Source organism: Phyllostomus hastatus, unplaced genomic scaffold, assembly GCF_019186645.2.
Source record: "Phyllostomus hastatus isolate PE091 unplaced genomic scaffold, TTU_PhHast_1.1 phas_contig_34, whole genome shotgun sequence".
NCBI lineage: Eukaryota > Metazoa > Chordata > Mammalia > Chiroptera > Phyllostomidae > Phyllostomus > Phyllostomus hastatus.
In genome coordinates this window covers 44,467,766-44,491,268 of record NW_025333857.1, presented here as the reverse complement: position 1 = coordinate 44,491,268, position 23,503 = coordinate 44,467,766, and the positions used below count along the sequence as shown (strand labels likewise).

General features: G+C 42.3%; 1 protein-coding gene across 3 annotated transcripts in view; it reads left to right on the top strand.

Annotated features, from left to right (window-relative positions):
- Positions 1-23,503, top strand: part of DDX58 (DExD/H-box helicase 58) — a 72,115-nt gene that overhangs the window by 25,712 nt on the left and 22,900 nt on the right. Inside the window, exons 1-10 of one of the 3 annotated variants that reach the window (XM_045840247.1) lie at positions 2,580-2,811; positions 8,445-8,579; positions 9,798-9,979; positions 13,479-13,626; positions 14,392-14,511; positions 15,970-16,071; positions 17,593-17,746; positions 18,262-18,520; positions 20,220-20,382; positions 21,871-21,990. In XM_045840247.1, coding sequence (XP_045696203.1) covers positions 2,706-2,811; positions 8,445-8,579; positions 9,798-9,979; positions 13,479-13,626; positions 14,392-14,511; positions 15,970-16,071; positions 17,593-17,746; positions 18,262-18,520; positions 20,220-20,382; positions 21,871-21,990 — 1,489 coding nt within the window. In that variant the 5' untranslated portion in view covers positions 2,580-2,705. Of the gene's footprint in view, positions 1-2,579; positions 2,812-8,444; positions 8,580-9,797; positions 9,980-13,478; positions 13,627-14,391; positions 14,512-15,969; positions 16,072-17,592; positions 17,747-18,261; positions 18,521-20,219; positions 20,383-21,870; positions 21,991-23,503 lie in introns of those variants that run through there. The other 2 variants (XM_045840246.1, XM_045840248.1) reach the window with 2 other exon arrangements.

Here is a 23,503-nt window from a genome sequence, read left to right as displayed (position 1 = left end):
CAATAAGGAAACAAAATACAAAGCATAAAGGTTGGAAAGAAGTAAAAAATATGGATTCACAAATGACAGGATTATTTATCTAGCAAAATTTAAGGAATCTACTGAACAATTACTAGACCCAAGAAGTGAATTTAGCAATGTTGTGTAAAATAAGATTAAAAAACAAAAACACTTGTATTTCTATATACTAGCAGCAATTTGAAAATGAAACTTCAGAAACAATTCCCTTTAGAGTGGCATCAAAGAACATAAAATAGTTAAGGTAAAATTAACAGATGTATAAGACCTGTACTTTCAACACTAAAATACGGCTGAGAGAAATTAAACAAATATAAATAAACTCATCGATCAGAATTCAAAATTGTTAAGATGTCAGTTCTCCTCAAGTTCATCTATAGGTTCAGTGCAGCCCTGATCAAAATCCCAATTACCTGTGTCTGTGTTGGGTAGGGGAAGGACAGGGGGGTGGGGTGGGGAGGGATTGACATATTGGTGGTTATGTCATAGCCAAATGCAAAGGCTCTGGAATAGCCAATATAGTTTTTACAAAGAATAAGCAGTATCAGCAAATAGATAAATAGAACTGGTTAGAATTAAAAAATACATCTGCACACATAACAGTCAATTGATTTTTTGACAAAGGTGACAAGGCTATTCAATGGGAAAAGGAAAATTTTTCAACAAAAGAAACACTTTTTGCTGGAACAGTTGAAGTGTTGGGGGGGAAATGAAACATTGACCCCCACCTCACACCACAACAAAATTAATTTGAGATTATCATAGACCTAAATGTGAAAGCTAAAAACACGAAGACTCTAAGACTCTAAAAGAAAACAAAGAATAACTTAATGACCTAGTAGGCCAAGATTTATTCGAGGACACAAGAAGCACTAAACAAAAGAAACAACTGATAAACTAGGTTTCACCAAAATAAACTTTTGCTCAAAACACCTTTAAGAAAATGTAACAATACGTCATAGACTAGGAGAGGACATTTGGGATACATATATTTGACAATGGGCTTGTATCCAGAATAAATAAATAACTTGTAAATCCTTAATACAAACAAAAACCATTCAAACAGGCAAAAAGATTGGAGGAAATTCTTCACACACACGCGTGCGCACACGCGCGCACACACACACACAGATATATATAAGTGGCCAGTAAGTACGTGCAAATGTTGTCGGGAGAGACCTGGTTCTTCTTGCTGACGCGTGTAAAGAATTACATATCAGCAAATCTAGTAGTATGTAATCAGTTTATTAGTGGTCCGTTCCCATGGAAGAGAACAGGACTGGGTAGAGTAGGGGGTGAAAGGCAAAGTTTCAGGGCAAAGCAGGGTGAGAAGAGCAAGAGCGGCTGAAGACCAGGGTGGCAAGCCCCTGGGCAGCCTGAGGCCAGGTGGCCAGAGGCCCTGTGGCCTGAGAGCCAAGAGCATCCTGAGCCCCTGAGAGAGCGAGATTGAGTCCTTTGTTCTCAGGACTTATATAATTGGTGGGATAGGAGGGGAAAAGTTACAAAAGTTACATTGATTAACCGGGTGAATGTGGTGCCAGCTTTCCTGGAGAATGTGACTGCCCAAATTTAGGGATGAATGGGGGTCTGTCCGCCCGAATTCTTATCTTGCTCCAGACTCCATTTGTTCATCTTGTAAAACAAATACGTGACAAACAAATAAAATTGGGGCACTTTCCAAAGTTATTTATGGGCTATTTCTGTGAGCATCAGGGACTCCCTCCTAAAACAGATAGTGACCAGAGGTAGGCAATTAACCAAAGTTGTTTTATGGGCTCTTTCTTTGGGCACCGGGGACCCTGTCCCACATTCAGGCCTTGGGATGAAAGCACAGTTTCAAGGCTTTCTTTCCCAGATAGTTGGAAATGTTACATAGAATTTCAGGGACTTTCCTTCTTTCTTGCTAACATAGTCTTTCTTGTGATGTTGTAACACCTGGCAATATTATCAGACCAGGCTCAGGACTGCTGAGTTAGCGTGTGAGACAAGTTTCCTTTCTCCTCCCTGCCTCGGCTTCCTATTTATTCTACCTAATTGGTAAAAGGCGTTTCCTGGCAACCAGGGTGCTAAATGCTGGCCAGTGACAATATTGCAGTCTCAGAGTTCTTTCTACGCAGTCTCCTGCCTCATTACTATCTGAGAAAAATAAAAGAAGTGTACACATCAAATCTGTGCACTTTATTGAACCTACACTTCCAAGGGTGTCCAACCTGCAGCCCAACACAAAATTGTAAATTTACTTAAAACATTATGAATTTTTTTGTGTGTTTACGTGTTGCAATGCATTTAATGTGTGGCCCAAGACAACTCTTCCAGTGTGGCACAGAGACATCAAAAGGTTGGACACCTATGCTACGCTACACAAGCGAAACAAAAAAATAATAAGGTAAAATGAAAATCAAAAAAGCCATTCCCAGGAGTCTCCTCCCCATCCACTGGGCCGACGAGAGCCCACAGGTGGGAAAAGCCGGGAGCCAGAGAGAAAAACGAAACGGCGCGGGTAGGCTGGGCCGGCGGCCAGGCCCTGCAGGAGCCCTGCCTCCGCTTAGCTAGTTGCAGTTTCGTTTTTCCGTTTCCATTTACGATGGACATTTCCGCGTCAGCCGGGCCTCCCACCCGCTCGCCGCGGGCTTTAAAAGGAGCGGGGTCCGGCGCAGCGGGACTTCGCAGGGATCCGAGACGGGACAATGACGGCCGAGGAGCGGCGGAACCTGCACGCCTTCCGGGACTATGTCACGAAGATCCTGGACCCTACTTACATCCTGAGCTACATGGCGCCCTGGTTTAAGGAGGGTGAGTGGTCCCCAGCGGCGCCCGCCCCTTGGGGCAGGAAAACAGTTCGGGATGTGTTTTCCGTTTGCTCCCCCGCCCCCCTTCTTATAATCGATACGGGAGCCTGCTGGGAACGCGAGGAACGCAACATCCCCACAACATTTGAGACTAGAAATTGTCAGAGTTTGAGTGTGAGCTTGGGGGACCGGGTGGGGAAACTGAGTCCCAGCGAGGTGAAATGACTTTCTTAGGGGTGCACATCTCTAGGTTAAAAGCTGAAGAAACAAGTCGCTGTCCATTTCATTATTTCTACTAAAAGTTACGTCTACTGGGTGTTCAGTTTTGTGCTGACATCAGAGATTCAGAAATAAGATGCAGGGCCTGCCTTAAAATCCTTTACAACTCAAGGTTTTGGGGGTGGGACAGGAGTACACAAATGGTTACCAAGTGCTCACAGAGCTGCAAGGAAGCTGATGCTTAACCTGCCTGCCTCTCCCAAAAAGCTGGACACTTGAGAGCAGCAAGACTTGGGCTGAATAGCTGTAGGCTTCAATTCAGGTGTTTCTATCCAGTTTTTGAGACACACGACTCAACATGGATAATGGGCATTTTGTACATTTGCATTCAAGTGTTTTGTGCTGGAGGTGCGCACAGGCTTCGGGCATTGAGAAGGGAGGTGTATGTGCCTGCAGGGAACTGAGATGAGAGAGTGGATCTGGCAGTGCCTTTCCAGACTCCAAGTGCCTAAGTATCTTTCTTCAGGTGAGACAGTTTTTGGAAATTACATTAAAACAGATGGGGTAACTTTTCTGCTGATTTTCTGTCAAACCAAACCACAGGCTGTGGAGTGAGGAGTGAGACAATGCCACCAACAGTGGACCTCCACTTCCTAGCTGTGCTCAGACTGGAGTAACAAAACAACAGCCTAATGACCGACCACGGAGTAGCTTCTGCTCCTGAGGACTGTAAGCCCCAGCAAGGCATTCTTTTAGATTTCTCTAGAATGAGTGAAACATGAACAAACTGGTGTGAATTCCATTTTTTCATATGCTCATGTACTGATTCAATAAACAAGCAACTCGTGTGTGTCAGGCATTATGCTAGCACTATGCTAGTGTGGTAATTTACCATGTTACTGCACATATTATTTAATAGGAACCATCACATTAGAACTGAGGAATTAGTGGTGAACATAATAGAATTGGTTCCTGCCCTAATAGAGATTAGAGTGTATATGTGGAGGCAGGTAACTAAACAAACAATAGATAATAAGGTGTAACGAAACTGGAAAAGCCGGCTTTTGTGCTGCCTGTCACCTACCAGACCCAATAAGCACAGACAGGTATTGAATCTTTATGGGCGCTTTATTCAGATGGCCAGCGGTCTGAGAAAACGGTGGGTTTGTACCCTAACAAACTGCCTAAAATTCCATTCTAAGACAACCCTTTTTATAAGGAGAAGAAAAGTGTATGTGACAGGTCTGGAATTCAAGGGAAAAAAGTGTAGGGTTAGGGTTCAGGGAACAGGTTAATCAGATAAAAGCTGCAGTCCAGCAGTTTCCCTGACATCCTTCCATCTGCTGACCCGTGATTTTCTTTATTTTTTTGTTTTTAAGATTTTATTTATTTATTCTTTTTTTAGAGAGAGAGAGGAAGGGAGGGAGAAGGAGAGGGAAAGCAACATGTGTGATTGCCTCTCACATGGCCCCCCTAGGGACCTGGCCTGCAGCCCAGGCATGTGCCCTAGACAGGGAATCGAACTGGCGACCCTTTGGTTCGCAGCCGGCGCTCAATCCACTGAGCCACACCAGCCAGGGCCTGTGATTTGCTTTATCTGTGTCCTGTGTCATTTTCTTTATCTGTGATCTGGGTGGCAGACTGTCTCTCCCTGGAACAGAATGGCTCAGATACCACCTTGATTGCTTGTGGTCCCTTCTGGAGCACAAAGGTCAATGGCTTCTGCTCTCCTGGAGTCAGGGTGAGCTGTACCTGCAGTTACTGAAACAATAGTTTTTTACATGCATCAACTACTAGGCTTATTAACTATTACCTTAAACTAAAATTTTCCGACTCTTGACTCCCCTATCAGTAAGTGCTTTAATGGAAAACCATAGTGTGCTGTGGGAGCACAAAGGTGGGATAATTTTTAATGTATTTGTTTTATAGTTAAAATGCAGCCACAATAAAAGTAACTGAAATGTAAGTTTTTTTTTTAAAGGAAGCTGAAGAATACTATGTATACTATTATTATTTACTTCCTTTTTTTAAAGATTGTATTTATTTATGAGGGGAAGGGAAGGAGAAAGAGAGGGAGAGAAAAACATCAATCCTCACCTGCCTCTCCTGTGCCCCCAACAGGGGACCTGGCCCTTAACCCAGGCATGTGCCCTGCCTGGGAATTGAACCAGGAACCTTTTAGTTTACAAAATGATGCCCAATCCACTAAACCACGCCAGTCAGGGCAATATTATCTTCTTTTTGAATGTTAAAGTCGAGCCCCTCACCAGGGGCAACTTTTGTCATTTAGTTGGCTTCTACCTTTCCTGTTCATTTCTTTATACTTTATCACGTACACGTGGATCCATAAACTTTTTTTTCTCCCCATTATTTTTCTGTTTTCTATTAGATTGATAAAGTTTTCTATGTCCAATTTTTTTTTCTTGGCTTCTTTGGAAGCTCTGGATTTTATTGGTTAACTTTAATTGTGACAAGTATATTCTATCAGTCAGGATTCAGTCAGAGAGTAGAAACACTAATGAGTGTTATGGCTGCAGGTACACTTTTTGACTTCTTTTTTGTTGTTGTTGCCCTCATTAGAAGGCAGTGGGAGCTTATCCGTATGCTAGGCATGCATTCGCGTGTGCATACATACAAATACACCAGTATGTTTAAATTACTTTAGCAGTATCCGGTGTCTCCTTTCCTATAATTCTCCTCTCCCTGTGTTAGATATTGGGGAAGGAGCATTTGAAGACGCATTTCTTCTGGAGAGCTTCACGGTCACTGGGGTCTGCAGGGCTTTACTTAGTTTATACGTGATGGTTCAAGGTAGACCTGGGTGTGGGCTACAGATTTTTTGCAATATCCCTTTGGAGTTAAATGCTAACCCTATACACTGGAGAGGCACTGGGGAGGCAGTATTCTGAACATTTGTCCATTCCTTCAGTAACATTTTCTGGACACATTCATGAGCTGGGCACTTTGTTGGTGGTTAGAATATAAAGATGAAGACAAAGATGATCACAGCATGTCCATGGTCATAGCCTAAGGGAGAAGACAGACCCTCAAACAGTTACTATATACTGTGCAGTGTCAGTGCTCTCGTCAGAGGCATATGAAGAAACTGAGAAAGCACACGAAAGAGAACAAGACATTCTACCTTGGGAAGCTGAAAATGGCCCATATGCTATGTACAGGGATGAACCTTGAAAACAGTATGCTCAGTGAAAGAACCCAGTCGCAAAGCATACGTACTGTATGATAACATTCAAATGACATGTCCAAAATAAGCAAATCTTTTAGAGACCCAAGTAGACTATTGGTCTCCTGAGGCTAAGGGGAGGGTCAATGGGAAGTGACTGCTAGTGAGTACAAGATTTCTTTGTACAGTAATGAAAATGTACTAAAATTAGGTAGTTTCACAACTCTCAAAAACCACCGAATTTTACACTTCAAGAGGTTTACTTTGATCTTTGCTAAGACAGAGAAGGAAAACACTCCTTCCTTTCATTCAGCATATCTTTGTCAGTGCCTGCTACCTGCTATGTTCTCTTCTAACCTCAGAGAACACAGTGGTTAACCATCTAGACAGCTGGCTTGCTCCTTTGGGATTTACATTCCCCTGACAATGGGAAGAAAGTGGAAAATTACCAGTGCCAGGTCAGACGAAGGCAGCTGTTTGGTTACCACCCCATACTTGGAGTTAGTGTGCAGTCAGTATGACAGCCTGCAGGTTGGTGGATGGTTTTCTGCTATCTGGCCTCACTGTGTTTCTCTTTAGCTCCTGTTGTTTTCTTTCAAAAGGGCCATGAAAATATCTGTTTCTTTCTAACTCTGCTTGCGGAGTCCACTCTAATTGTTACTGATGCCATGGAGTGGGTCTGTCCTCACAGTCGTAGTCCTGCAGTTCATTCAGACGTTTGAACCAGAGACTATCAAAGTGTTGGACGTGTTGACGGGAGGGATCTGGTTCTTCTTGCTGACGCATGCAAAGAATTACAGATCAGCAAATCTAGTAGTATGTAATCAGTTTATTAGTGGCCTGTTCCCATGGAAGAGAACAGGACTGGGTAGAGTAGGGGGTGAAAGGCAAAGTGTCAGGGCAAAGCAGGACGGCAAAAGTAAGAGCATCTGAAGACCAGGGTGGCAAGCCCCCAGGTGGCCTGAGGCCAGGTGGCTAGAGAGCCAAGAGTACCCTGAGCCACCAAGGGAGAGAGAGCAAGTCCTTTGTTCTGAGGACTTACATAGTGGGTATGATAGGAGAAAAAGGTTACATATTGATTAATGGGAAAATGCAGTGCCAGCTTTCCCAGGGGGACGTGACTACCCAAACTTACTATGCATGGGGGTCTGTTAGCATGAATCCTTATCTTGCTCCAGACTCCATTTGTTCATCTTATTGTAAAACAAATATGTGACAGGAGGCAGTTAATTAAAATTGGGGCACTTTCCAAAGTTATTTATAGGCTTATTCTGTAAGAACTAGGGACTCCCTCCTAAAACAGTTGGTGACCAGAGGTAGACAGTTAACCAAAGTTGTTTAATGGGCTTCTTCTTGGGGCACTGGGGACCCTGTCCTGCATTCCAGGCCTTGGGATGAAGGCACAGTTTCAAGGCTTTCCCAGATAGTGGAAATGTTACACAGAATTTCAAGGACTTCCCTTCTTTCTTGCTAATATAGTGTTTCTTATGATGTTGGAACACCTGGCAATATTATCAGACCAGGCTCAGGACTGCCGAGTTAGCGTGTGAGACCTGTCTCCTTCCTCCTCCCTGCCTCAGTTTCCTATTTATTCTACCTAAGTGGTAAGGGGTGTTTCCTGGTAACCAGGATGCTAGCCGCTGGCCCGCTACAGCTGTGCAGCCTCAGGGCTCTCCCTGCGCTGTCTCCTGCCTCAGAGGGAGCCTTTGTTCTTCCACCCAACCCAGTGCTACTGTGACTTCTGCCGTGCTGTGGGAGACTTTCTCATACATCTTTAAGAAACTTGCCTTCTTTTTAATATATATTTCTTTATGTTTCAACAGTTTCAATGTGGCTTCTTCTATATACCCTTGGCTAGAGGACTTTTCTTCAGCTAGACTTCAGGCGGTTCTCAGGGATGGTGGTTCTGTATTTCAGCTGTAATTTTGATGTGGTCGTGGGAGGAGCTGAGCACACATTTACCTGCCTTGCCATCTTCCCTCCCCTTTTCTTTAAGACTGCCCTAGAGTGTGCTCCCAGACTTCCCTAGCAAACCAGGAGAATTTTCAGAGAGGACAGGAGGGTGGGTTGGTGAAGACTGGGCAGAGAATTTGCTGTCTGCTTGCAGTTCCTTCTATTGCTGTGATTCGTTAGTTTCCATCCCCATTTGAGAGTGGTCGACAGCCTTTCTCAGGTTTTTCCTCCAGCGATTAGTGGTTCTACAGTTGATGGGTCACTCTTGCTTCTGTCTGTAGATGAGATGCAGTATATTCAGGCCGAGAAAAGCAACAAGGGCGTGATGGAGGCTGCCTCGCTTTTTCTCAAGTTCCTCCTGGAGCTGCAGGAGGAAGGCTGGTTCCGTGCCTTTCTGGATGCTCTTCACCACGCAGGTCAGTTCATTCTTTTTACTCACAAATCGGAGTATGTCGCCTGACTGTTTCAGAATTCTGCAAAAGCGAATTGCTGTTAATTTTGAGGTATCCATGTAGAGCTCATGTCTTTTAATCTGAGGCAGGGTAAAGACTATTTTCAGGCAAAAAAAATGTAATTATCTACCTGAAATATCCAAAGGAATATACAGGGTATTATAACTAATGGGAGAGTTTAGCAAGTTTATTGGGTACAAGATCAGTATACAAAAGTTAGTTGCATTTTCACCCATTGGAAGCAAACAGAAAATCTAAACTAAAATGATGTATCATTTATAACAGTACCAAAAGTTAGCATGTGTTTAGGAATAAACCTAGCAAAAGATGTGTAAAGTCTGATGGAAATATGATAAAATATTATTGAAATATACTAAAGAAGTCCTACCTAAGTGGAGATATACACATGGAAAGAAAGACTTGATACCATAAAAATGCCCTCTCCCCCTACATTGATCCATATATTCAATACAGTTCTATTGTATGGAATAAAAGTTGTATTGTATTGATAAAAATCCTACATGCTTTTTCATGAGTTTGACAGGGTGATTCTAAAATCTATATGGAAGAACTAAGATCCTAGAATAGTCAGGAATTCCCTGAAGAAGAATTAAGTAGGCTGGGTTTTCTCTGCTCGATATCAGATTTATTGTAAAGCCATAGGCATCAAGACAGTGTAACTCTGGCTTTAGAACTGACAGCTGACCAGTGAGATAGAACAGAGAGCCTTCAAACCAGGGAGCTGCTTCAGTGCTCTTGATATTCAAAAAAAAAAAAAGCAAACCCCACCCAGTGGACTAGCAGATGTGAACATGCCTGCTGCTTATTACGTCACAGGGGGCGCACTGATCGCAGCCAGTGGGTGCAAGAGAGCCTGCACCCCCTTGTGTCTGAGACTTGTCTTAAGGGGTCCCAGACGAAGGAGGCACGTGTCCTACACGTGACTCTAAGTTACATTACCTCAGTATAAAGGAAAGGTCAGGAAGCAGTCACAGGACAGGAAGGCACTCTGAAAAGTTTATAAGGAGGAAGTTACAATCCATTTCCAAAACAATGCACATCCCTGCTGGCCAGTGGCCACCTGACCAGCCCTCAGTTATGGGAGGGGGAAGGGCCATGTAGTGACCCCACAATTTTTAAGTTGGTCTCATAAAAACAGTTAATTCTTTTTTTTTCCCCCAGGTTATTCTGGACTTTATGAAGCTATTGAAAGTTGGGATTTCCAAAAAATTGAAAAGTTGGAGGAATATAGATTGCTATTAAGGCGTTTGCAACCAGAATTTAAAACCAGAATTAACCCAAATGATATTCTTCCTGAAATATCTAAATGCTTAATCAATCAGGAATGTGAAGAAATTATACAGGTAATTTAATTAAAATAAAATTCTGAATTTAGGGGAAATAATTTGAACATGGAAAATATTTTCTGTTTTCTATACTGTTTTAGAGCTAAGAAAGATCATTGACATCCACAAAAGTCCTCAAATCTATGGTATAATTACCTAGAATAATACATTTATTTATTTTTCTTTTTAAAATATATTTTATTGATTATGCCATTACCGTTGTCCCATTTTCCTCCCTTTATTCCCCTCCACCCTGCACGCCCCCTCCCACCTGCATTTCCCCACTTTAGTTCATGTCCATGAGTTGTACATATAAGTTCTTTTGCTTCTACATTTCCTATACTATTCTTACCCTCCCCCTGTTTATTTCTACCTACCATTTATGCTACTTATTCTCTGTACCTTTTTCCCCTCTCTCCCCCTCCCACTCCTCTGCTGATAACCCTCCATGTGATCTCCATTTCTGTGATTCTCTTCCTGTTGTAGTTGTTTGCTTAGTTTGTTTTTTTTTTAAGTTCAGTTGTTAATAGATGTGAGTTTGTTGTCATTTTAGTGTTCATGTTTTTTATCTTCTTTTTCTTAGATAAGTCCCTTTAACATTTCATATAAGGGCTGGTTGATGATGAACTCCTTTAACTTGACCTTATCTGGGAAGCACTTTATCTGTCCTTCTATTATAAATGATAACTTTGCTGGATAGAGTAATCTTGGATATAGGTTTTTGCCTTTCATGACTTGGAATACTTCTTTCCAGTCCCTTTTGCCTGTAAGGTTTCTTTTGGGAACTCCTTTGTAGGTAACTCTCCTTTTCTCTTGCTGCTTTTAAGATTCTCTCCTTATCTTTAATCTTGGGTAATGTAATTATGATGTACGTTGGTGTATACCTCCTTGGGTCCAACTTCTTGGGACTCTCTGAGCTTCCTGGACTTCCTGGAAGTCTCTTCTTTCCTTTGCCAGATTAGGGAAATTCTTCTTCATTATTTGTTCAAATAATTTTTCAATTTCTTGGTCTTCCTCTTCTCTTTTTGGCACCCCTATGACTCGGATATTGGAATGTTTAAAGATGTCCTGCAGGTTCCTAAGATCCTCATTTTTTTTTAGTTCTTGTTTCTTCATTCTGTTTTGGTTGAATGTTTCTTTCTTCCTTCTGCTCCAAACTGTTTATTTGAGTCCCGGTTTCCTTCCTATCACTGTTGGTTCCCTGTAGATGTTTCTTTATTTCACGTAATGCGACCTTCCTTGTTGCCTGAGTCTTTTTTATGCTGTTGAAGTACCCAGTGAGTTCCTGGAGCATCCTGATAACCAGTGTTTGAACTGTGTATCTGATAGTTTGGCTATCTCTTCATTGCTTAGTTGTATTTTTTCTGGAGCTTTAATCTGTTCTTTCATTTGGACCATCTTTTTTTTTGTCTTGGCACTCCTGTTACATAGTAGGGGGCAGAACCTTAGGTGTTCACCAGGGCAGGGCAACCCACAGCACTACATTGTGATGCTGTATATGGGGGAGGGGTTTAAGAGGGAACAATGCTTCTTATTCAGCTCTCCACCAGCTTTCAGTCACTTCCTCAGCTGCCCACAATCAAATTGGGCCCTGCTGGTGCTGATTCCCAGTGGGTTGGCTTGTGTACATTCTGGGACCCCGTGGATCTCTCCAATGAACTCTCCTGTGAGGCTGGGAGTTTCTCCTGCTGCGTCTGAACCCCCACAGGTGTTTTCAGTCAGAGGCTTTGAGGCTTTATTTCCCTGCACTGGAACCCTGTTTTGCTCCCCAGTTGTTCCTTCCAGTTTATCTGCACTCAAATGTGGGACTGCTCAGTCTGCCAGCTGCTACCTTGCAGTGAATCCTCTGTACCCGGCTGCCTGTCACCGTCCGCCCCTTCTACTGGTCTGAATGAATGTTTCTTCTTTAACTCCTTGGTTGTTGGACTTCCATACAGTTCAATTTTCTGTCAGTTCGGGGTTTTTTTTGTTGTTTTTAAATTGGTTGTCCTTGTTTTTGTTGTGCGAGGAGGCACAGTGTGTCTACCTATGCCTCCATCTTTGCTGGAAGTCGAGAATAATACATTTAATTGTGAACTTGAAACCAGGGGCAACCGAGTCCAGAGCTTGTGCTGTCTGTCACCACAAAGCAGAGACAGGGATTGGATTATAAGGACACTTTTATTAACATCAGAAGCTAGCAGTCAGAATGTGGCTGGTTAAAACCCTAACATCCAGGCCTTCCTGGAGCTTTCAAGAGCAAGTTTATCTAAGGGAAATATAGGAATTTCGGAGGGGGAAATTCCTAGGGGGACTGTAGAGGTGCAGTTTCTCTTGGGAGGGGGAGCTGAAAGGGAAACCTGCAGCCTCTTCCTAAGTTGGTTCCTTTGTTCAGGTGTTACCTCTCTTTGCGTTAGAATTCCTCTTCTTCTCTTCCCAGAGGACTGGTTTATGACCAGGGAGGTTATGTATTCTCTGGTTAGGAGGACAAGGTCTTGAGGTGGCTTTGTTTAATTTTCTCGTCTTGGTTTCTCCATTCCACTTGCCCAGGAATTTTCCTAGCTTCTTACTATCCTGTCTCAAACTGAGTAATTTTTATGTCACAAGTTTTTTTTTTCAGCTTTGTCCTATGTTCAGTTAAAATTATATTATTTGTAAATAATGTTCTACGCAAATTTAAATACAAGCAAACAGTTCAGCAAATAAAAAGAAAAAAGCCGTAGACTCAACTGGTTAAGTGTTCAGGCTGTGGACTCAAATACATTTGGTTAGAATCCTGGCTCAGCCACTTACTAGTGGTGTGATCTCAGGCAAGCTACGTAGTTTCTCTGAGCCCCTGTTTATTCACGTATAATATGGAAATAGTTATAGTACCTCATTACTATATTTTTATAAAGATTAAGATAATATATGTAAAGTGCTAACATATGCTTGATACATGATAATAAGTGCTCAATAAATTTTGCTTATTATGATTAATAATAGTCATGTGAGTCTCACTACCCTGAAAAAAAATTCATTAATATTTGGTTTTATCCTTCCAAAAATCTATGTCAATACACCCATCTCTTGAATAGCTATTAAGTGGGTTGTTTTCCTAATGCTGCTGATAATGATTGGCTTGGCTTGACATAGTAATATAATATGTGGAGGACAAGGGCAAAGAACAGGGTATCTTAAAAGATTGTGTTGGAGGGCCCTGACTGGTGTGGCTCAGTTGGTTGATCATCCTTTCACAAAGTGAAAGGTCACTGGTTCCATTCCTGGTCAGGGCACATGCCTGGGTTACAGGTTTGGTCCCTGGTTGAGGTGTGTATAGTGTTTCTCTCTCACATTGATGTTTCTCTTCCTCTCTCTAAAAAATAAATAAATAAAATCTTTAAAGAAAAGATTGTATTGGATGGAGCAAAAATGGTCACAAATAAGATCTGTTGAACCATAGTGTACCATGATAGCACTTGAAATGTTTCTTCAATAAAAACTCATAAAAGGAAAACTTTGAAACACTTGATCAATCAACTATAATTGTCTTGCTTAGATTTGTTCCAACAAGGGGCCAATGGCAGGTGCAGAGAAAATGGTTGAGTGCCTTCTCAGATCCGACAAGGAGAACTGGCCCAAATCTCTGACACTTGCTTTGGAGAAAGAAGAGAGCAATTTCAGAGAACTGTGGATTACAGAGAAAGGTAGGCAAACCATTCTCACCACCATTAGCCCATGTGGTCCAGAGGATTTGGGGAAGGCAGAATCTGAGCTCACTGTCTGGGTTTAGATTATTGGAGAAATAGCTCACAAATTCTAGAGTTAAAAAGGCGAAAAAGGACTCACCCATTTTTCACAGTAGACTGAAGACAGACATAGCTTGGTTCTCTGCCTGGAAGCCATCTGGAACCGAACCAGAACAGGATTGGAAAAAAAGAACCTATTGGGAAATGGGATTAAGTAATTGAGCCATCACTTGGCTTCCTGAAGCCAACCTCACAGCACTGTTTTAAAGGCTGAGTTTGGTAAACCCTCTGAGGGTCTTACTTTTCCCAGGCTTCTTTGGATCACAAGTTGTTCCAGAAATTGTCTGTATAAATACACATCTGATTTCCGATTTCTTGGGTTGGGCCGGGAATGGAGGACATGAGTAACTGCTAAATCATGCTGCTCTTCCTAGTGTGCCTGCCAGTCACCTGGGGATCTTGCTCGAAGGCAGGTTCTGATTCCGTGGGGGCCCAAGAGTCTGCATTGCTAACACGCTCTGGAAATTCCTGCTCTGTGTTCCTCACTTTGAATGAGAAAGTCCGAAATAACGTTGGCGTTCAAACTCCAAACTGAGATAGGAACTCACAAAGGTTTTGTTACAAGCCAAACTTTGAAAATTTTATGTTAGAAGCTCATTGTAAGGCTTTCACACTAGAATCAGGTTCTATCAAGGTTCTAAGATGTGGTTTGATCTTATCAAGGTGCGCAAGAGAAAACGAAAGATCTTGAGGATGAGGAAGCAGAAACTTCCGAGGTGCAGATTTTCTACAAGGAAGAACCGGAACACCAGAATCTTAGTCAGAATTCATGCCCACCTTCAGGTACCCAGCACTGTTTTTTCTCTTCCACAGTGGTGCTCTTCGAATATTTTGTGTGGGGACACGTTCTCAGTGCTGAAAGTCACAGCCCTGTGGAAAGGTTCTTAAGGGAAAGGAAGAAAGAAAAAGAGAATTTACATTATAATATTACTTTTTTCTGTGACGAGCAATGTCACTCTCCTCCCTCCATAGCTATTGTCCCCTTCTTATTCCTCTTTTATCTTGTTGTTGGTCTTCTTTTATCACTAAGAAAGTATAGGCCTGTGTACATTTAAAATGTAAATAGTTTTCCCAGAAACTCAATGTCTATAAAATCCTGCTTTCATAGACAGGATTCAAAATCAGCCCTGCCTTCCAAAGAAATACTTCCATTTGAGAGTCCCTTGGTCAGTTTCCTTTTGTGACCCCAGGGCTGCGGTGTAAGTGGGTGAAGTGTGTGCGCAGCACGTGTGTGCTGGGCTGAGCGGTGGGGCGGGGAGTGAGATCCAGCCTGTGCTGCTCGTCAAACAGTGCATTGAGGGGCTCGGTCCCCCACAGGGCGCTTTGACTGACTCATACAAAGGCACTGGATGAGTTAGCTGTGGCCGGATAATGCCCATGTTACGGTTCTGGGAGCACATTTTCATGAGGAGACCAGAAAGTTATGTAATAAGCCATCATAAAAAGTTATTTACTAAAGGGCATCAGGGAAGAAATTATGATTCACAAGGAGTAGTATTAGAAAATGTGATTTGCTGATAACACCACAAGAACCAAATTTATAGATTACTTCTACAAGCGGATGATACAAATTTTTTGTCATTCCAGAATAAAATCAATGATTATAAGTTGCTTTAAGCTTTTCCAACATGTAAGAGTCCTTGGTGAACTCTCTTAACCTTTTAGAAATTCTCTTTTTCTTTAAAATGGATAGATTGGACTCAAATGATGATTTTCAAGGTATTTGTGGCTCTTAACATTCTGTATGCTTAATCTTGTTAGTGAGATAAAGCCTCTGATTGTTTTTTAAAATGTCTGGTTCTGTTGAGAGGAAAATACCATGTGTGAGCCTGTGGAATTACAAAGCATGATTGCTCTTCAATAAGAGATTGCTTTGGGAATTCGGTATTTACAGTGCAAGTGTTTTTCAAAGATCTTGGAGGCATTCATTGCTGTTTTGTTCCATGTAGCATTTCCTGTGACTGGAGGCCATCTGTCTCACCCTGAATGAAGCCATTCATTTTTTAAATTTAATTTTCTTTTTCTTGCCTTCTTGCCATCAGCACTTTGCCATTGAAAGAGAGTCAGTGGAGAAGCTGGAATGATTAACAAGAAGTGGAATGATTAACAAGAAACATACATTTCTTACATGAGGACCTTCTGGCTGGAGCCAGAATTCCTGTCTATTTGATAGTAGATAGCTGTTGCCCCGGTTCCTCAGAGCAGTAGCTGTTTGGTAATTTTGTTCCTTTTGTGTTTCAGAAGTGCCTCTTGCTCACAGCCCTCTGAAGCCAAGACATTACCAACTAGAGCTGGCTTCTCCTGCTATACACGGAAAAAACACAATAATATGTGCTCCCACCGGTAAGGTGATTGCCATTACTCCTGTGGTCTGTTCCTCTGTTTGCTTTCCTTTTTTCCCTTTTACTACATGCTGGGGTGAAATGGGCATGTTTTAGTTTGTCCGCTGTCCCATTCGTCTTTTGAGAAACCATCCTATTGATATAGTCTTAAGGTATTTTAAAGAACACGAGCGAAAAAAAAATGCCATCTTTTAGCTTGCATCAGACCCTGAGTACATATTCCCTAGGAAGCAGCTTGACATTTTTTAGTCATGGTGTAAATTTTGCCATTGTTAACCCATCCACATTACCAATTTACTAGTCTAGCAGTGGTTTTAGGAGAGCTAAAAAGAATTACTTTTCCATAGAAATATTTTGGTATTGTAACCGAGCAAACAGGGGCACTACGTGGTGCCTTGCTGTGTGACCCAACAACTAGTATTGGGAGAAACAGGTTTTTATTTACCAACCTTGAGGGGCTGAGAGCACTTCTCCTCAGAGCCCCATTCTCCCATGAGACCCAGCACTTCCCTGGCTCCTGACCAGGCTGTACGCCAGAACCAAGCCCAGTCGTTCCCCATCTCCTTATCGTAAGCTGGCTGCACACACAGTCCTCCATCTCCTCTGGAAAGAACGCTTGTGGGTCTCAAAGTCACCATCCTCTTGCAGCAGCTCTCTCCTTCAGGACCTGGGGTACATCATCATCAGCCTCCGTGTCATAGTCCAGGAAAGCATGTGCTGTGTTGCACTGGATCATGGAGGAGTCCAGGAAAGGCAGAAGTCCCAAGAGTCCATATAGGGTCCGGGTCTGCAAGGCAATAGGTCAGCGTCTTGCAAGGCAGGGTCCTTGGTGGCTTTGGAGTCAGCTAGAGTGGGCACGATCAGAGCAGCGGCAATCTGCCTTCTTACTAGCCCAGGCTACATGACCGAATCCCTCCCTTACTACAGGCTGCACAGCTGCCTGCTCATGGCTTCCTCTCACACGGCTGCTACATCATTCCTCCAACGGCTGACCAGCTCCTACAGCCTGCGTGGCTTGGATCTCACTGCTGGCAGCATGGCAGAATCTCTCTCTCTGCCCTCATGGCAGACCCACCTCCTTCTGTCTGCCCTGAGTTTAAATCCTGACCGAGCTTCCTACCTGACCCCCTATGTGGCTCCTCCCACAGTGAGCTACATTTGCCAGTTTTCTGTATTGTTTACATTCTCTTGGCTGCCACCTTTAGTCGGGGCGAGAGTGACTCAGTGATGCAGGAGGAACTGCCTCCCTGCCTCCTGTGCAGGCACTGTACAAACCCTGGGCTATGTCACCAGTCACCATGCATTCTGAAAGTCAGGCACACACTTTTTGCCCCAGGGTGGTAGCACAGCTATTAGCTGGCTTTCAGCTTGCCATTGCTATGAAAGGTATCCTAACTGCCAGTTATCAGCTCCCCCACACCCCCAACTAAGGGCTAAGGGGGTCTTGGGGGGACCTCTTGCTCTACACCTTGCTACAGTATTATATTAGTTACATGTTTTCTTTTTCTTTATATGTTAAAAGGTTGTGGAAAAACCTTTGTTGCACTTCTTATATGTGAACATCATCTTAAAAAATTTCCACAAGGACAAAAGGGGAAGGTTGTGTTTTTTGCTAATCAACTCCCAGTGTATGAACAGCAAAAATCTGTGTTCTTAAACTATTTTGAAAGACTTGGGTAGGTATAACAGTTGCTCCAACTTATTTTTCTCTAACTTTATGTAACTGGTGTGCTTTCTGCTTTGTTTTGTTTTTGGAAAACCACGATTCAAAAAATTTACAGTAGATTCAGATTTTATATAATCTAGATGTAATTCCTTCATGGATTGAAGTCTGTTTTGTTATCTATACCTGAAATCCTAAACTCCTTTGGTTAACTCTTGCAGAATAAGTAAATGGCTTAAGAGATAAATTTTACGTTAAATGGCACATTTAACTTCTTAATGATTTTATAACTTTACTATTACTCTTTACTGTTTCCTTTGTTTGGTGGCTTGAAAGACTTAATAAATACTCTTAGCAGTTTTAACTAGCTTGCATTTATTGATCACTTACTGTGTGTAAGACTGCTAAGCACTTGTCTCCTTTTAGACTTAAGGAGAACTTAATCTGTGTTCTGATCTAGTGTTTCATGTCTTTGTGGTTCCTGATTCACATTGTGGTTGGTAACAGGCAACTTCTGTCATTTTCCAGGTACAGAGTTTCAGGCATATCTGGATTAACATTTGAGAATATCTCAGTGGAACAGATTATTGAGGACAGTGACATCATCATTTTAACTCCACAGATTCTTGTGAACAGCCTTAAAGAGGGGACTATCCCATCACTCTCTGTCTTCACTTTGATGATATTTGATGAATGCCACAATACCAATAAGCGCCATCCTTACAATATGATCATGTTCAGTTATCTAGATCAGAAACTTGGAGGATCTTCAGACCCACTGCCCCAGGTATCTGCAAAGTCAGATGGATTTCTCATAAGAGCTGTGACTTTCCTAAATCCTGTCAGCTTACTCTTGTGGCCACAGTGAGGATGTCCTTCTCAGGTCCTAAGTGCATATTGTATAACTCCTTGGTTAATTTTGATTCATTTATCAACTCAACATATATGTATCGGGTGCCTCCACGCTCTGTGCAAAGCAGTGGGGGTACAAATATAAAAAGACATAGTTCTTGCCCTCAAACAGCTGGAGTTTTGTGGGGAGCCAAATATGTAAGAATTATGTCATAATTTATCATGATGGCACACTATGGAGACATGTACATGGTTCAATCAGAACAGAGGTAGAAGAATTCCTAAGTGTGCTATGACAATAAGGCACAACCTAACAGAAGTAAGGTTAGGCAAAAACCGAAGAGAGTTTACCAGGTTGGTAGCCGGGTGGTATTTGGTAAAGGCTACTGTGTGTCCAGAGGCTCAGAGCTGTGGAAGAACGTGGTGCATTCACGAATCCCGAAATGTACATGGTGCAGTCACAAATCCTTGAGTGTACAGTGTGAAGCAGTGAATGGCAGTAGGTGAGGCAGGATGAGAGAGGGAATGATTGATAGAACAATATGCCAGCAGCGACCGGAGGTTTGTAATAAGTAGGCATGCAGATGGATTAGTTTGGGGGACCAGATGGAAAACCATTTTTGCTATTTTTGGTGTTGTCAGAGGGGAGAGTGTGAGAAGAGTCAAGACAGAGAGTAGTTCTTAGATGGGAGCAGGAAAGGTAGGGAAACTGGCATATAACCCTCCTTCCTCTTGAAGGTAAGACAGGCAGATGGATCATTTGCTGAGTATAATCAGATGGGAATGGGGGAGGGGGCTCAGGGCACATAGAGCGGATTTGAAACGGAAGGCAGATAACTCATGCACAGAAGAACTGACTGTGTCACATTGGGGCTCAAGTGAAGTTGGAAACCATGGATTTATAGTACACTGATCTCACACTGTGTGAAGTTCTCCAGCCCTAATAATCACTTGTTCAGGAAACACAAGTGAGAAGAAATTCAGTATGGTGCTCATAGACAACATTCAGTAGCAGTCACATTTCTTACGGCTTTTTCATCCAGAAAAAAAGTATGGTAGTTAACTAGATTCCTTGTTAATGAGTCAGTTATTCAATTATTTATTGAGTGGCTATTAGAGAAAGAAATAAATATTAGGTGACCATTAAGCTAAATTCTTTACAAATGTTTTCTTGCTAAATTCACCCAGCTACCATTTTCAATTGCAATTGTTACCTAGCAGTTGCTAACATTATCTGGAGAGCAGTAGATATTTGCAGCCCATGAAGCATGCCTGAGATCTGAATGGAAGTTTGTCTGATTTCAGTCCTTTTCCTTCTCCTTATGTTCTTCTACAGGTCGTGGGGGATCCAAGGGTAAAGCAGAGAGAAGCCCTGCCTTGCAAGGGTTTCCTTTCTTTGTTTCTGTGTTGATTTATGTTCAGCTGATGAGTTGTGACTTCTGCATTTATTCAGTGCTTTGCTTAATGAGAACCTTTCCATTTGCAACATTATAGAGAATTTCAGGGAAAAAATGTTCTTGTTCTTTGTCTGAAGTTAGGGGAAAAGCCTACTTTAGCAGGAGAGGGTTACGTGGGGGGTTGTGGAAATGTCATACTTTCCCCAGACATCTGACTATCTGGCATGCTCTTCACAGGTCATTGGGCTGACCGCCTCAGTTGGCGTTGGGGATGCCAAGAACACAAGGGAAGCCATGGAGTATATCTGCAAGCTGTGTGCTTCTCTGGACACATCAGTGCTAGCAACAGTCAAGGACAACCTGGAGGAACTGGAGGAAGTTGTATATAAGCCCCATAAGTGTAAGTGGGATCCAGTAACCAGCCCTTTGGGACTTTCTTACCTTCTAATATTTCTAGTTCAGAGCTGTTTGGATGAACACTAAATGTTTACCCTTTCTCTGTTTAGTAGGGTGTATTGAACCCCAAACTTGGGAAATAGTCTCGTTTCTGGCCTTTCTCCTCAACTGAGCTTTCTCCTCAAGCAATGGATGAAGCTCAGGAATGGCCTATAGAAAGCAAACAGCCTTACTCTCCAGTTCTATAAAAGTCTTATAAAGATACTAGCAGTGAGAGAGAGAGGGGATGGGAATATCTAAGCATGTAAATCTTCACGTCGGGCTCAGGCCTTCCCAGGGTTCCACGCTTGAAGGGGAAATGGTGTGGTCATTCATTATTTCAATATTTATCTGAAAATTTTGGTTGAAATGATCTGAACTCATCATACCTTACCTCAAAAGATCAGAATGTGATTTTATATGAGATGGACTAGGGCATGTTTATTGGATACCAATGCTGTACTCATTCGGCAAGGGCGAAAGGGGGATGAGACACACATGGCTTCACCCTTGCTCTCCGAATGGCCTGTGACTGTTGACAGCAGAGCAAACACACATGACATAGCCAGGGAGGGGGCAGTTACATTTCTTTCTGGGAGCTGCCTGTGGGGGGTTTAGAGAAGGTACACAGTCTAAACTTTTTGGAATCAAGGACACATTTATTTATAATCCGGTGGCCCCTGCCCTCTGAGCTTCATCCCCTCCCAGCCCCCATAAGCCCAATCATGTCATGTTCCTGTGGGTCCCTCAGGTGTGTCAGATGCTTTCTGTGACTTTTGTCCATGCTATACGTTGTACACGACTGTGTTTGCTTTCTCCTTTCCTCTTCCCCTGCTTATCCCACAACACTGCCTCCTTTGAAAGCTCTTGGAGCCCTTTCCCCGTGCCCCAGGACATTTGCGTATACTTACCTTGAAGCACTCTACTGTGTTTATTGGCTACTTCCTCTCCCCTGAGAACACAGACCTCCCTGGAGCATGCAGTGTGTTCTTTTCAACTCTCTATTACCAGAACATGGCACGTGGTGGGCAATTAATAAATTTCTGCTGAAACGATGCAATAATGAATGTTAGGAACAGTATGAACACTCCTGAGGGTTGGATGGGAAAGGATCAAAGAACAGAGACAGGCAAAAAGTGTGGCATTTGCAGAGATAAGATGGATACCAGCCTCACTGGAGCAGGGGCTCTGTGCTGAGAAACAGGAGAGCCAGAGTAAGAAGGTGAATTAGACCCAGAGCATAGCAGATATGTTGGAGAAGTGCATTAAGCATGAGAGAGCTGTTGCAAGGTTTGGGGAGAATTTTTTAAATCATCTAAGTGAGCTGTCTGTGAACTTGGGGCCTCAGGTTTTACAGAGGATATAACAAAAGTAGAGAAAGGTTTGGAGATGCCTACTTTAAACTCTCATGTATACTTCCTGAAACATAGTCACTTTCCTTTGATGGTTCTAGTGTTCAGGAAAGTAGAATCACGGAGCACCAACAGATTTGAATATATCATCTCTCAGCTGATGAAAAAGACAGAGAGTCTGGTAAAGAGTGTCTTTGATGAACTCGGTACCATAAGCCTCGGTAAGATAAATCTTGTTTTGTGTCCTCTCCTTTTTGGAATAGCCATGAATTGTTCACTATCATTTGTTTGCATTCTCCTTAGTTCAGACAATTTCAAGAGGTTCACTTTTAAAAAAATGTACGTATTTTATTAATTATGCTAGTACAGTTGTCCTGATTTTTCCCTCTTCACCCCCTCCACTGAGCACTACTCACTCCTTCAGACTATCCCCACACCATTGTTCATGTTCATGGGACACACATATAACTTCTTTGACTACTCCATTTCCTACGCTGTACTTTATATCCCCATGGCTATTCTGTAACTACCTATTTGTACTTTTTAATCCCTTTCCCTCTTCACCCATTCCCACAGCCTCCTACCATCTCACAACCGTTAAAATGCTCTCTCTAGCCATGATTCTGTCTCTGTTCTTCTTTTCTTTGTTTTTTAAATTCAATTGTTGATCGATTTGTATTTTTTGCCATTTTATTGTTCATAGTTTTGATCTTCTTTTTATTAAATAAGTCCCTTTAACGTTTCAAATAATAATGGTTTGGTGATGAAGAACTCCTTTAGGTTTTTCTTGTCTGGGAAGCTCTTTATGATAGCTTTGCTGGGTAGAGCAATCTTGACTGTAGGTACCTACTTTTCATAGCTGAATATTTTTTGCCGATCTCTTTAAGCATGCAAAGTTTCTTTTGAGAGATCAGCTGACAGTCTTATGGGAACTCCCCTGTAAATAACTAACTTCTTTTCTCTTGCTACTTTTAAGATTCTTTATCTTTATCTTTTAGCATTTTAATTATGATGTGTCTTGGAGCGGGCCTCTTTGCATCCATCTTGTTTGGTACTCTCTGTGCTTCCTGGACTTGCGTATCTATTTCTTCACCAAATTAAGGACGTTTTCTTTCATTATTTTTTCAAATAGATTTCCAATTTCTTGCACTTTCTCTTCTCCTTCTGGAACCCCTATAATGCAAATGTTGGACTTCTTGAAGTTGTCCCAGAGGCTGCTTAACATTATCCTCATATTTTAGGATTCTTTTTTCTTCTTGTTGTTCTGATTGGTGGTTTTTTGCTTCCTTATATTCCATATCATTGATCTGAATCTTGGTTTCATCCACTCTACTGCTGTTTCCCTGTAAATTATTCTTTTTTTAAAATTTTATTTATTTATTTTTAGAGAGGGAAGGGAGGGAGAAAGAGAGAGACCGCATCAATGTGCGGTAGCTGGGGGCCGTGGCCTGCAGCCCAGGCATGTGCCCTGACTGGGAATTGAACCTACAATGCTTTGGTTCGCAGCCCACGCTCAATCCACTGAGCTATGCCAGCCAAGGCTGTAAATTATTATTTATTTCAGTTACTGTATGCTTTGCTTCTGATTGGATCTATTTTTTAATGCTGCTGAGGTCCTCACTGAGTTCCTTGAGCATCCTTATAACCAGTGATGTGAACTCTGCATCTGATAGATTGCTTATCTCTACTTTGTTTAGCTCTTTTTCTAGAGTTTTGATCTGTTCTTCCATTTGG